The sequence below is a fragment of the Mytilus californianus genome, unplaced genomic scaffold (assembly GCF_021869535.1).
Source record: "Mytilus californianus isolate M0D057914Y unplaced genomic scaffold, xbMytCali1.0.p SCAF_8, whole genome shotgun sequence".
NCBI classification, from domain to species: Eukaryota; Metazoa; Mollusca; class Bivalvia; order Mytilida; family Mytilidae; genus Mytilus; species Mytilus californianus.
In genome coordinates, this window is record NW_026262734.1 from 60,428,353 (window position 1) to 60,444,045 (window position 15,693).

General features: G+C 35.1%; 1 protein-coding gene and 2 long non-coding RNA genes across 3 annotated transcripts; 1 reads left to right on the top strand and 2 right to left on the bottom strand.

The window, feature by feature from the left end:
* Positions 1-1,381: 1,381 nt before the first annotated feature.
* Positions 1,382-2,066, bottom strand: LOC127711405 (uncharacterized). The gene is made up of 2 exons (XR_007986674.1): positions 1,722-2,066; positions 1,382-1,427 (listed from the first exon to the last, which is right to left on the bottom strand). It is a non-coding gene; the product is annotated as an uncharacterized LOC127711405 (long non-coding RNA).
* A 3,882-nt stretch (positions 2,067-5,948) lies between these two features.
* LOC127711408 (uncharacterized) lies at positions 5,949-6,362 on the bottom strand. Its single transcript, XR_007986678.1, has 2 exons — positions 6,289-6,362; positions 5,949-5,994 (listed from the first exon to the last, which is right to left on the bottom strand). It is a non-coding gene; the product is annotated as an uncharacterized LOC127711408 (long non-coding RNA).
* A 7,726-nt stretch (positions 6,363-14,088) lies between these two features.
* LOC127711398 (E3 ubiquitin-protein ligase TRIM33-like) lies at positions 14,089-15,565 on the top strand. The gene has a single exon (XM_052217429.1). The coding sequence runs from the start codon at positions 14,099-14,101 to the stop codon at positions 15,449-15,451; it is 1,353 nt and encodes a 450-aa protein (XP_052073389.1). The 5' UTR covers positions 14,089-14,098; the 3' UTR covers positions 15,452-15,565.
* Positions 15,566-15,693: the final 128 nt, after the last annotated feature.

Here is a 15,693-nt window from a genome sequence, read left to right on the forward strand (position 1 = left end):
CAGAGAAGAAGATTTTTTAAAAAGTAATTAGACTTTCACAAAAAATGTATAAAAAAAAAATGTTTTAAGGACAATAACTTTTTAAGGGGTCAACTGACTATTTTGATCATGTTGACTTATTTGTAGATCTTACTTAGCTGAATATTTATTTCCATTTATATATTATATATACCTTTCTATCTATTATAATATTAAAGAAAATAACCAAAAATAGTAAAATTTAATAATAAACTGTTATCACAGAGATATGTCTCGGATAATGCAAATGTTGAAATTAAAACAGCAATACTTTTACATGTAAGTTATGTAAATTTTCAAAGTCGATGAACCATAACTGAAGGTACATGGCTAAACAATCTCCATGGAAATGAGATATGCCAATGCTAATAAAACTGCATACCAAATACCAAAGTCGTTCCCTTTAAACAAACCTAAACACAAACATTAACTTGTAAACTATGTAAAAGTTTCAAAGTCAATGAACCATGATGAGGGGGTTTGGGCTATATAACTCCATGGAAACCATACTTGCAAATGCCAATAAATTTGCAGACCAAATATCATTGACTAAACATAAGCAGTTCATCTTAAACTGATCTAAGCACAAACTAATACATGTAAACTAAGCAAAAGTTTCAAAGTCTATAGACCATGACTGAGGGGGCGGGGCCAAATATTCTCCATGGAATTGAGATGTGCTAATGCTTATACAACTGAATACCAATTAACATTGGCCTACCACAAATAGTTCCCCTTGAACTGACCTAATCACAAACTAATACATGTAAACTAAGCAAAAATTTTCAAAATCAATAGTCCATGAAAGGGGGCGGAGCCAAATAATCTCCATGGCAAGGAGATATGCCAATGCTTATACAACTGCATACCAAATATCATTCACCATAAACTAGACCTAATAACAAACTAATACATTGTTGACGCTGCCGCCGCCGCAAACAGCATACCTATGTCTTGCTTTTTGACTCCATCAAGGCGAGACAAAAATAAACTGTTTCCAACAGTAACCAACAATGGGTTGTCGAACTTGTCTGAAAATTTCATAACAGATAGATTATGACCCATTTATTACTTTAGCTCCCTTTCACTTCTGCTCTTACTGCTGTAGTTTTTGAGAAATGAGACAAAAAATGCATTTGACCCCTATGTTCTATTTTTAGCCATGGTGGCCATGTTTGTTGATGGATCAAAACTTTGGATACAATTTATAAACTAAGATACTATAAGGAACATTCAGTTTAAGTTTAAAGGTATTTTCAGAGGAGAAGATTCTTGAAATAGTTTATGACGAAGACGACGACGGATGTACTGGCCGGACCAGCGAGTTTAACCAAGATGACTGGGTTTATGTAAAGATAAAACAATCAGGAGCTGACTTTTATTTCACTACCAATCCAAATGGTGAAAAACTAAAAATACAAATATAAATACAATTTTACAATGTGTTCAATGATAATTAAAGTCCATTAAAAATACGGATAAACAGTTCGTAGATTTATAAAGCTGTTAATGTTCTTTATAATAATAAATAGATGAATATTCTTGCACACGTCGGGTTCTGTCTGAATTAAATTGTGTAATCGCAGATACGAACAGTTTGAACGGTTAAATGTTCATAGTTTCTTTATAACATAGGAAAACATATTAAAACAGTTCATCGCTGATGTAAAGACATAATTTGTAATGTTTTGAAGGTAACTCACGCTGTGGTTAGCCACGAATTGTTCCTTTGGACAACGTGTCCGCTGAATGTTCCTTGCAGTTGTGCACACGGCCTGCTGAGCAGTTTTCGTCACTCAGAAGAGAGGGGAAAGTAACATGGGTTCCTACACTGTCCTGTATAAAACTCCTAAAACTGGAGCATATAAAGTGATGTACGCAATGAAACATAAACAATATAAAATGATGATCACATGAAGAACAAATGATGAATGAGTTCCAGAACACTCCCCGTCTGAGGTCTATATGACATCACTATTCCATTATTAAAACAAATAAAATGTTAAATATATAACAGCAGTCCAAAGTTCCACTTATATGAACTTAGAATTAAGTAATCCAACGGGAGGCTGGGTATTTCACAGCTTCTTTCCTAGATAAGGTGGTGTTTCCGACGAGATCGCGGCGATCTAAGATCCAATTCCATTGCTGTAGTTCTGATGGATGAATCTCCTTTCGACACAGATATGCGATCCAACAGGGACGTCTTGCAAAACGGACGCTTTCCTTTACATTTACGGCATACAGTAGACCAGCCGGTGCCATGTTCCTTTTCTCTGTGACTTAAGTCCGAATTGTCTATTCTACTTTCCTCTTGTCCTTGCGTATCCAAAGGCAAATTGAAGCTTTCCTTGGGAATTGAATGTTTTCGGATGTACTTTTCTTTGTCGGCATTCACTTTGGTGATGTTGCTTCCGAAATGAACTTTTCGTCTTCTGCAAATTTGACGATCGAAGTCGCTGATTTCGTTTTTGGTTGCCAATGTAAACGGGAATATTGTTTAAACGAATCAGGTCGAATTCCATTTGACTGGGTGTTGGTTTTATTACACTCAGGTAATTTCTTTGTATGTGGTTTCACAACACTGCAAGTTGGATTTGTTTCCTTTGTAGTGAGTTCAAGGTGAACATGTTGCTTATCGGAGCGTATTTCACCAACGATAATCCAACCCAGGTTTAACTTTTGCGCAAATGGAGCCTTTGGTGGTCCTAGACGTTGATCAAGGACGTGATGTGCCTCTATTAGGTCTCTTCCAATGAGCAATAGGATTTTGCATTTTCCATCAATCGGGAGAATATTTTTTTGTAGTTCTTGCAAGTGTTGATATTGCAATATATCCTCAGTTGTAGCAATTTCGTTCCGATTATTGGGAATGTTATCGCATTCAATCAGTTCAGGCAGATTGAATCTAGTATTGTCTTGTACAGACTTTACGACAAAGCCGTTTCCTCGTTTTCCGGAAGTAACCTTGCTGCCGGAGCATGTGGATAACATATAGTCTTTTGTTTCTTCCTGTACGTTGAATAGGCTGAAGAATTCAGGAGCGGCGAGAGACCGGTTTCTTTGGTCGTCAATAATTGCATACATGCAAATTACTTTGTCCTGATTATTTTTGTGAAAGACATTCACAGGGAGTATCTTGGCACACGATTTACTACTGTTGCCATCTTTACAGATATCTGTGCAAGTTGAACTAACAGAGGTTAGCTATGTTTCAGCTTACTCAAGTTGCTCCCCGCCGTAGGCTGTATCAATTAGCTCCCCGCCGTCGACTGATCTAGGCGGTGAAGGCGGTGCACCTTTGGGTTGGTACACTCGATTTGTGTGTAATGCGGTGGTGTGTTGTTTACTTCCGCATTCATTGCAACTGATACTTGCCTTGCAATCACGACTTCTGTGCATAGTCGAATCACAGCATTTGTAACAAAGATTGTTTTGCCTCAACAGTTCCTTGCGTTCCTCGATTGATTTGGCACGGAACGCTCGGCATTCGTTTAAGGTATGCTTTGTATTATGCAAAATGCAAAGACTTTGTTGTTCACTGCTGTCTCCAGGTTGCTGTTCAACTGCTTTCTTATGAACATTGACTTTAGAATATGTTTGAGGTGTGAACTTTGGCGCAGCACCTTTTGTACTTGGTGTGACTCTTGACCCAAAAATGAACCCAGGATCGTTCTTTATTTTGCTAATTTCCCTGATGAAGGCAGAGAATTCTGTGAAAGGTGGAAATGCAACTTCATATTTAGACTTGTATCTTGAAGCCCTTGTTATCCACTTTTCTTGGAGTCCGTATGGCAGTTTTTTCCACTATAGGATTTATCCCGGATGAAGAGTCGAAATACGCAAGCAAACATCCCAGCTTGGGATTTTCCTTGTGATATTCTATTTCTGAGATAATATCAGACAAATCGTAAAGGAGTAAGTTGTCCTTATTCGTCAGTGTTGGGAAGTTGACGAGTTTGTTAACGAGAGACGCCTCCAACATTTCTGGAGCACCATATCGGTCGTCAAGTCTCTCCCATAGTCTCTGTAGGCCTCTTGTTGGGTTGTTGGCATTTGATGCCCTTATACTCATGGCATGTTTGGCAGACTCTGGTCCAAGCCATTTAATAAGTAGGTCTATCTGTTCCGAGTCCGAAACTTGTAATTCGTCTATGACGTTTTTAAAGCTGGCTTTCCATGTATGGAAGGATTCTGCCCGGTCGTTAAAGCTTGTTAGCCGGGAGAACAATAGGTCCTTGCGTAGGAGAAATCTGGTTATCTCCGACGTAGGATTGATTTGTTGCTGGTATGCAACAGGGTTCTCTTCTATTACGCCTTGTTTTTGGTGTGAAACAGGGATCTCTTCTATAACGCCTTGTTTTTGTTGTAAGACAGGGATCTCTTCTATAACGCCTTGTTTTTGTTGTAAGACAGGGATCTCTTCAATAATGCCTTGTTTTTGTTGTAAGACAGGGATCTTTTCTGAAACGCCCTGTTTTCCTATGCCAGTTATTGTTCCCAGATCTGGGAATACATTAACTTCTGGTGACTTAGCATGTGTAGGCAAGACCTCAGGTGTTTGTGATGGCAAGTTCAGTGCCACAGATGGCACGAACGCTGGTGCTTCATGACTCAGCTCAATCTTAACAGGAATTTGTTTTAACTTTTGAGGTCCTGTTACTTCCTGTACAGCAGTTGGTACAGGATGTTTATTGACGAAATCTTGCACACGCTGAAGAGGGTCTTCCGTTTCGCCAGGGAGATCGCTAAATGCTTGGCTGCCGTCGTGTTCAAGGATACGAGCCTCGGCTTCTGCGGTTGCGGCTTCTCTTTGTGCTTCTAGAATGTTCATAGCAGCCTTAATTTCGGCTTTTTCTCGTATTGCACGTGCAGCCTCTTGTTCCATTATAGTTTTCCTGCGTACGGCCTCACGCTTCAGCCTTTATTTCATTTTGCTTGAAAAGAGCCTGTTCTTCTATCATTGCCTCCTGCTTTAGTAGCAAGGCCTGTTTTTCAGCAAAGGCTATCTGAGATCTAGCAGCCTCTGCTTTGGCACGCTTCCTCTGTGCAAGACTTGACATGTTAGAGACGTTGGAGCTCCCACTGTGCGAGGTTTTCTTGCCCTTAGATGTCTTGGTTTTTGTAGATTTAGCCTTTGTCAGGGTGAGGCGATGCTCGTGTAAGGTTTCAATTGCTAGGTCAACTTTAGACATTCGGATATCTGTTGAAAGTTTACACGTATCAATGTCTTGAAGGCTGTCTAACGTTCTTGTATTTTTAAGAAATTTCAAGTACTCGTCTGTGAGCCTCCGATAATTAGTACAGGCTTGTACAATTCTATCTTGTGCTGTTAGCAATTGTTGGAGGTCGTTAGGAGGCGTGGTCGTTTCCAATAACTGAGATTCTAGGTCTGACCATAGGGCCTCTAAGTCATGATAGAACTTGTCACGTTTTTCTGTAAAAACTCCTTGTCCCTTTTCTGTGAGTTCACGTACTCGCCTAGTCTCAGCATCTTCATCTAAAGGTGTTGTAGTAGACGTATTCTCTATTTGTTCTTTAGAGACGTCTCCCTCTGGGTTTTGAATCTCGTCTTGCTGTTCCGCGTGGCTGGGATCCATGATGTAAATCAACTAACTGTAGGCAATGTTTGTTCAACGTTGTTGGTTTGCTGCCTAGGACACACAAGCTGTGTTGCGTAGTGTCAAGGTAACAGCTACGAACGATGCTCCGTTGTATTTCCTGTTCAGGAGATGTGTAGACAAGTTGTTGTCAATTTACTAGCACGAAACGTTGTCGTTGAAACTACGTTATAACTTATGGGTCTGCTGACTGTCGTGGAGTGGCGTACGTTATCCAAGAAAAACAACAGGCAAGTTGTAGCTTTTTCACTGTACTGGCCGGACCAGCGAGTTTAACCAAGATGACTGGGTTTATGTAAAGATAAAACAATCAGGAGCTGACTTTTATTTCACTACCAATCCAAATGGTGAAAAACTAAAAATACAAATATAAATACAATTTTACAATGTGTTCAATGATAATTAAAGTCCATTAAAAATACGGATAAACAGCTCGTAGATTTATAAAGCTGTTAATGTTCTTTATAATAATAAATAGATGAATATTCTTGCACACGTCGGGTTCTGTCTGAATTAAATTGTGTAATCGCAGATACGAACAGTTTGAACGGTTAAATGTTCATAGTTTCTTTATAACATAGGAAAACATATTAAAACAGTTCATCGCTGATGTAAAGACATAATTTGTAATGTTTTAAAGGTAACTCACGCTGTGGTTAGCCACGAATTGTTCCTTTGGACAACGTGTCCGCTGAATGTTCCTTGCAGTTGTGCACACGGCCTCCTGCTGAGCAGTTTTTCGTCACTCAGAAGAGAGGGGAAAGTAACATGGGTTCCTATACTGTCCTGTATAAAACTCCTAAAACTGGAGCATATAAAGTGATGTACGCAATGAAACATAAACAATATAAAATGATGATCACATGAAGAACAAATGATGAATGAGTTCCAGAACAACGGACGCCAAGTGAATGCATAAGCTCAAAATTCATCAAATGAAACTTATCATTGACCTTTGAATCATGAAAATGAGGTCATGGTCAGATGAAACCTTCACGTCCAATGTGTACACCTTACAATCATTCTATACACCAAAAATATTTGCCCTATTGCTGAAAGTATCTGGGAAATGGACCAAACCACAAAAACTTAATATTGTCCAATGAACCATAAAAAAAAAGGTGGAGGCCAGATGAAACCTGCCAGATGGACACCAAAAAACGCTATAGGAAAAAACCAACCTGTATTTTATCATAGTGTACAATTCATTTTTTGGTACAACCTTTATAAAATTGATGTCAAATACTACAAAATTATTCCAAAATAAAAGAAAGAATGTGTCTGAGGACACAAATGCCCCTGTTCAAGCTGGCTTATAATAAGTGAAAACACATATTGAGAGCATTTGATGTCACTGCCAGTGTGGAAACAAAAATATTTGCAATTTTCCAAGTTATAAAGGGCATAACTCTAGAATGGTAAGTGACTCACTGCCCAATTTTCCAACTGAGTGTTTTGGTTCTAAGCACTGTGCATGAATTTCGTAAAATTTGGATGAGAAAAAATTAAGTTAAGAGTGTGGAAACGAAAATGGGAGGACCTAGAGGCAGGGGGCATAAAATGCTTTAATGAGGGTGGTAAAAGGTTATTTTCGTGCAACGTGTTTTGCCATTTTTATTTCACGTGCAGCCGTGAAAAAGGTTTGTTATTCACCGTGTTTTGTGAAATCGGTAAAAAGATCAACGTGCAAAAATTTTTAATTGTTCATTCATCGTGAAATGGCAATTTTATTTCGTGTTCTTCCGTGCAGATACACCCCTTTACGCACGCCCCTCTTTAATACCTACCAACATGTTAACAGTATCAGATATCCAAGTCTTACTCCCAATTCCATGAAAACATTGTCATATTACAACCACCTAAAATAAAAATAAATAAGAAAATATATTGTTTTATTGATCAACCTAAAGAAGACAGATGAAATGATGCTGTGTTTTATTTTTTACAAAATTGTTGTATACAGTGGATTCATTATTTTTTGTGGGAAACAAAGTTTTGTGGATTTTGTGGGTATAGGTGAACCACAAATTCAAACGTTCCACAAAATATAAATTTTCTATAGGCTTTTATGCAGACTTTGGCCAAATTGTGAAATCAAATATCCATGAAAATACAATTTTTCCTCAATCCACGAAAATCGGTACCCACGAAAAACAAATGAATCCACAGTATTATCATCTTCAACATGTAAACTTGAAACCAAAGGTAGAAAACAAACAAGAATGTGTCCATAGTACACGGATGCCCCACTCGCACTATCATTTTCTATGTTCAGTGGACCGCGAAACTGGGGGTCAAAACTCTAATTTGACATTAAAATTAGAAAGATCATATCATAGGGAACATGTGTACTAAGCTTCAAGTTGATTGGACTTCAACTTCATCAAAAACTACCTTGACCAAAAACTTTAACCTGAAGCGGGACAGACGGACGGACGAACGGAAGGACGGACGGACGGACAAACGAACGGACGCACAGACCGAAAAACATAATGCCCCTAGGTGGGGCATAAAAATCATCAGCTGATCTTCTTTTTACTTGTCATTACTTTTGATTAAGTTAATGTCTGAATTTAAATAAAGTATGGTTTTAAATGATAAAATCTTGTACCCACCATAGATGCTTTTCTTGTAGAAGTAGGTCATTGTGATCTAATTTTCTATTGGAATTTGATAAGTTGAAATGCACTGTAGTGTATCAGTTCATTGAGTCTAGTATGTAGTAGCTGCCCTTCTGGCAAAAGTAGGTCACTGGGACCTAACTTGTACCAGACACATATGTGTTTATATGTCTCTGCTTTTACACATGTTTAAAACCTGATTAAGTCCAATTTAAACATGTAGCCACTGTTTAATGTCAGTGTCCAATTCACTACCTAAATGAATAGTTGAACTTGGTGAAAAGCAGGTAACAGAGACCTTATTTTTTAGGACACAAGGGAAATGTGATAGAATAACTTGGGGGAGGGGGGTTTAATGTATTTAGCTGAAGAACAAAACCATACACTTATACTGTAAACATATTTAAATGAGAGTGAATATATCCTGCATTTAGTCATTCAAACTTGATTTTAAGGGAGGTGAGATGGGGATAGATTAAGCATTTCTCATGGGTTACATCTAAGTTAAAATCTTTCTTGAAATTTTTCTGGGATTTAAATTTATATAGTTATACAAGTGATGAGTATTACAATTGTATGATAACTTAACTATGCATTTTTTTCCAAAATTAAGTTTTTAACTTTCATATATTTTTTGTGGAGAGGAAAAGGGGTTCAATATTTATTTAATTGCTCCCTTTTTTAAATTAACTGGTGAAAAACTGCATTGCTGTAAAAACAGGGTTTACTTAAATCAAATTTGCATTATGAATGTGCTACATGATTTGCAGATGGTGCGACCTTTTGCTGGCATGATGAGGTCATAAGTATTTGGCGTGTATGAAATAAGACCGTAAACTTGACCTGCTTCACATCAGATAGTTTCTGCACCATTTTATATTTGTAAATCCAAAATTCTACAATATAAAAGATTTATTTTTAGGAAAATTGGCTTTTTAAATTGTAGATCTATATTGTGTTTTGATTGAAATTTGGCAAATTTAACTTGATTATTCAATTTACATTACTGTACTTTTTTTTTCATATTTAATTCAAATTTGTTTATCTGTTTATTAAATCTATATTAACTTTTTTAATCAAACTTTCAATATTTATATCACTCCATGTTTTTTTTTTCTTTGTTGTGAGGGAGGTTCATTTATATTCTTCTGCTTATTTATTTGCGACTTTTTTTTTAATTTTATTTTTTACTGGTGAAAAAAAAAAAAATTTGTTTATTCTGGGGTGATATTGGTATCAATTCAACTGCATGTTAAGTAATGCAAATTTTTATCTGAAATAATATTTTTGTTGACAAATGGCTTTTGGTTGCATTTTTTTCAGTTGCAATTTGACCTTTCAATTGGTAAAATAACATATCTAATGGGGATTTCTACTAAACATTTTATGTTTTGGTTTGTGTTCATCTGTTAAAATTAATAGTAGCTTTTTTATATTTTACTGAGGAGTATTAATATTATGTTGTTGTCATTTGCTGAATATAGATAAAGGAAGATGTGGTATGAGTGCCAATGAGACAACTCTTCCATCCCAGTTACAATTTATAAAAGTAAACCATTATAGGTCAAGGTACGGCCTTCAACACGGAGCATTGGCTCCGACACCGACTGGTATTGTAAAAACAATAACGTATATATATGAATAAAAAGAGATGTGGGTTATACATCAATGACTTTTATATTTTAGACAGAAACCTAAACACAAACAAAAATACTATCTATAAGACATTTCGAGGAAAAACTGTAAATTCCGAGTTGAATGAGTGCATGCATTATTGCAAATCACTGATCATTACTGGTAAACATGACTTTTTGTGAGATCTTATTAATACGATTGCAAACATTTTGTGAAAATCCCTACTGAAATTATGCAAGTTTTTATTGCAAATCAAAACTGTCACATTTTTATTTATACATTGCGCATACATGAAAATTTACATATTTTTCAAAAATATAAAAATTACTTGAACAAGTTGTACCTCCGGTCTTTAAACATAATACAGTTTTTCGGTCTCTTTAAATTTGAAGTGTGATGGACAAATAACTCCTGAATGACAATAAAAAAAACTTAATATCGTTTTTTGTACTTCATCATTAACAGGTTATGTCATTTGGTCTCTGATGGAGAATTGTCTCATTGACAATTATACCACATCCTCTTACTTTTATATTCCAAGTTTAATTTTAGACCCTTTGGACCTTATTGTGAACCAATTTGAAAACGGGGTCCAAAAATTCAAAATCTCAATATACGGTTTGATTCGTCATATCAAAGAACTCCAATCATCCAATTTTTGTGGAAATCAAACAAAGTTTAATTTTGAACACTTTGGACCTTAATGTGTACCAATTTGAAAACGGGGCTCAAAATTAAAAACCTAAAGCTAAATTAACCAAAAACACAAATACTAGTAACCAAAATTATATATATGTAGGGCAACATACAGACTTCACCAAGGACAGGTGTTTATACAATACATGCAGCTATAAATCCCTTTGAATCCCAAAAGTTGTGAGTAAACTTAACAGCAATTGTAAAAGATCTGCCAAACCAGACAAGATTCCGACTTTGGACATGCACATACCTGAATATGTTAAAAGATGAGTTTGTGTTGTGGTAATCTACTTTTGACTTAATTACTATAAACTTGGGTAATTTTATTGGGTGTTATTTTTAAGAGTTATATGACTAAACTCATATGACAAGGGTAAAATTAGCATCAGTCAAGAATAACCCTTTCCCCTTTCTGCCCTACTTTTATAATTCCATGAGTCAGATTAACACCTCTTGAAATCAGTCAATGATAACAATTTAGTGCTGCCATAAATGGGGAGCACACCTGTTAAATTTAAAGATATTTCCTGTTTTTCCCACTGCAATTGTGGTTTATGCTCAGTGAAATTCAAAGCAAAAGTTCACAACCTAAGAACTCCCAGCTCCATAATCATGCAAATTGTTTGTGCTTATGATTCTAGGATATATTTATACTTCTCATAATAACCCTTTATTTCCAATCACTTCCCTCAAAATCAACATACTTGCCAACTTCATACTTACTGTATTTCTAAAATAAAATGCTCCGCAGTGCGCAGCTGGACACGACCGCAGAGGTCGAACCCTGAATAGCTTGGGCAAGTTTGGACACTACATTCAAGCTTGATACAGCTCTGATTTTGGAATATCCAAAATCTAAATACACGGTTAGATTGAGTATATCCAAGTACATCAACAATTCAATTTATTGATTTATTGATGGACAAAATTAGCTAAGTTTTCAAAGGAGTTCGCCTACCATAAAGTTCTTAAAAATATTTACAAAAAAAAAAAAAAAAAACAATTTCCGTAATAGCATATATCATTAATACAATGTCTTTAAAAATCTACAAAACTTACCTTTATTTTTCAAAATATCTAATAATGAACAGTAAATTTTAAACTATAATATTTATACATAATTTCTTGAATTAGAATATGATATTGATCTAATACTTACTATGATTCTACTTTCAATTTCTAATAATTGTGCAATACATCTCTGAATCTGAATTGTGATTAAATATTTGACTTAGCATAAGTTTCTGACCCAGAATAAATGTGGCCTAATAATATAAACATTCAAAATTGGACATATACCTTTTATGGTCCAATATCCAAAATCTAAATTTGACCCCAATTTGAACCAACTTGAAAAATGTGCCCAAAAATCAAAAATCTAAATACACGCTTAAATTCAGCATATCAAAGAACCCCAAGTGTTCAATTTTTGATAAAATCAAACTAAGTTTAATTTTGGACCCTTTGGACCTTAATCTTGACCAGTTTGAAAATCGGGCCCAAAATAAAAAATCTAAATACACTGTTAGATTGGGCATACCAAAGAACACCAATAATTCAATTTTGATAAAATCAAACAAAGTTTAATTTTTGACCCCAATTTGGACCAACTTAAATACTGTGCCCAAAATCAAAAATCTAAATACACGCTTAGATTCAGCATATAAAAGAAACCGAACAATTTTTTTTTTTAAATCAAACAAAGTTTAATTTTGGACCAAAATATGGATCAATTAAAAAACAGGGCCCAAAATCCAAATTCTAAATACTCGGTTAGATTCAGCATATTAAAGAACCCCTAGAATTCAAGACTTTTTTTTCATAGAGATCCATACTCTTGTACACAAATTATTGTCTCGAAACATGAAAAATGCTTGTTTGTGGCCCATTTTTAACCCCTAATTACTCAACAGCTACGACAATAACCTAAAATATAAATTCCAACCTTCCTATTGTGGTATGGAACCTTGTGCTAAAATTTGATAGAGATCTACACACTTATACTCAAGTTATTGTCTGCAAACCAGAAAAATAATTGTTTCTAGTCCCTTTTTGGCGCTTAATTACAAAACGGGTAGGACAATAACCCCAAAAATCAATCCATATGAATCAATTGTGGTAAAGCACCTTGTGGTAAACTTTCATACAGATAAATACACTTGTTCTCAAGTTATTGTCTGCGAACCAATTTATTGTCTATGAACCGGTAAACATGCTTGGTTTTTGGACACTTTTTGGCCCCTTATTACAAAACGGCTACGACAATACCCCCAAAATCAATCCCAACCTTCCTATTGTGGTAAGGAACCTTGTGCTAAAATTTCATAGAGATCCATACACTTACACTCAAGTTATTGTCTGCGAACCAAAAGTCTGCGGACGCCGACATCGCCATAACATTATACGAACGCAAAAAAATGCGGTTGTATAAAAAAAATGTATAATTGTCCACTGTTGGTCCATGTTATGACAAAATAAAAACATTACATATACGGCAATTGATTTTTGGCTTAGTACGACAAAATTATCTCAAATTTCTCAAGCGCATATTGTACTTTGTTGACCATTTAAAGATGTTGAAACAGATCATTTGAAAATAAAGATATTGTTGTTACTAAATTTTGGAAATTATTTAAAATCAAGGAATATATCTCCGTCATGCAAAGCTCTGATTCCTTGCCCGACTTTGGCTATACTTTTTGTCCTATTTGGTTTTATCATCTCTTCATTTTTTTTTTCAAGTTTTTGGAATTTAAAATATTTTGGCCTCATGCATCACTGAAGAGACATTAATTGTCGAAATGCGCATCTGGTGCAGTAAAAGTGTACCGTTAATGTTATAAAAAAAGTAAAATAACAAAAATACCGAACTCCACGGAAAATTCAAAATGGAAAGTCCTTTATCATATGGCAAAATCAAACCCTAAAACAAATGGAAAACAACTTCCATATTCCTGACTTGTTACAGGCATTTTCTTATGTAGAAAATTGTGGATTAAACCTGGTATCATAGCTGCTAAACCTCTCATTTGTATGACAGTCGCATAGAATTCCATTATATTACATGTATATTGAATTGGTGGTTTACATATACATCAGAGGTAATTATGCATTGTTCAAACGGGAATTTTACCGGGACCGAGAAATTACTTCGACTCATCCGAGTTTTCGACACAACCGAGTTCGACACAACGAGGTTCGACTGTATATTGAATTGGTGGTCTAAATATACATATGTATTCAAGACATCCAAGCAAATTGGTATCCAACAAATAATAATGAATCCACAGTATGACATATAGACCTCACATTTCTATAGTGCATGTATATCTTGTCTTGTTATACATGGTATATATGTGTTACCAGTTCTTTAAATATCTGAATGATCAAAACACTATTATTAACTTACTTAAATGTAAGCTATGACCTTGTGATAGTTTTCTTTCAATGAGGAAGTAAAACCTATTTTTAGATCACCAATAGTGACTGGATAATATACACAAAATGGCGTTTTCTCAGTCCATAGGGAAAGCACAAACTCCAGCTATGTGCCAATTCTGCGAAGAATCACCAGAGATTAAGTGGAAGTGTATAAACTGTGAACTATTTCTATGTAATCTGTGCTGTTCAAAGATACATAGTAAAAGTAAGGCCTCCATGGATCATGAAATTATAAATTTAAAAGATATTGATACAGAGAATTTTGCCAAAACAATGCGTAAAGTTGACCTCCAAAATTTGCAATGTACAATTCATAGTAACCAAAAGTGTTTTATCTATTGCAAAGACTGCAGTGAGCCTGTTTGTTCCAAATGTTTAACCGAGACTCATAAAATGCATGACTATAGAGAAATTGATGAAGTGTATAATAAAATTATCTCTGAAATGAAGGAACTTATAGACACATTTGAATCAAATCTTAAGTTCTTTACTAATGAAAGGGATCGACTGGAAATCAAGCTTTCGGATGGTGATAAAAAATTTCAAGAAACCAGGAATATAATTCTACAAACTGAGAAAGAGATGAAAGAGGCTATTTCAAAATATGCTAATGACCTCTTGCAAGATCTAGATGCAAAATGGAAACTGTCAGAAAATATGATCAAAATTGAACTTTCTGCCTTAAAACAGAATGGAGATGAGTTGGAAATCAGGAAGAAAAATCTATACCAAGCGCTGCAGACTCATCAGGTGACAGACATTTTCTCTACAACTCAAACTTTAGATAAGTCATTACCAAAATATTCAGTTAAACAATTCAAACAGAGCGAGACACAGTTCATTCCTAACAGTAGGCAAGTGAAAATAGGAAGTAACATTCTTGGTGACCTTTATTCAGTTCCAGACTTTGAACTTATAAAAAAATATCAAAGTAATAATAAAAGTGTGACAAATATTCTATTTTGTGATGACAATACTGCATTAATAGGAAGTATTGCAAGCCGAAAACTACAACAAGTCAAATTTGAAAATGACAACACGAAAGTAGAGAGAGACGTTGAGATAATAGTGAATGATATGGAAAAGACACAGGATGGTAAAGTAATTGTGTCATTTGGAGAAAGTGATCTAAAACTTTATACCTCAGATGGAACATTTAAGACTTTTATGGCCTTTACTCCCTTAAAAACTTTAGGTGTACATGTAACAAAAAACAATAACGTAATAGTAGGTTTGTCTGATTCCTTAGAGGTGATTGATACAGAAAATAGTATCAGAAGACTTGTGGTTATGAACCTGAATGGTGACTTACAACATACTATTGAATATGACAAAGATAATCAGAGATTGTTATCATGGCCTTATAGAATCAAAACTTTAAATGATAAGATAGTAGTTGTGGAGTTTTTAAAATAATGAATGGGACGGTCAAGTCGTAATGTTGGATAATTGTGAACAACTCCATTGGACCTACAATGGTTGTGAAAGTATCAGTTCTGGTCAGAATAAATTTATTCCAAGAGATTTGGCAATAACCTCTCTCGATATGATTTTAGTTTCTGATTTTATGAATCATGCTATACATGTATTAAATCATGCTGGAGAGATTATTGTATGCAAGGATGTAAGAAACTTAGGAATAGAGTATCCTGTAAGTC

Excerpts from the sequence above, each read along its gene's own strand:
- LOC127711398 (XM_052217429.1), top strand. The coding sequence starts at position 14,099 with ATGGCGTTTTCTCAGTCCATAGGGAAAGCACAAACTCCAGCTATGTGC.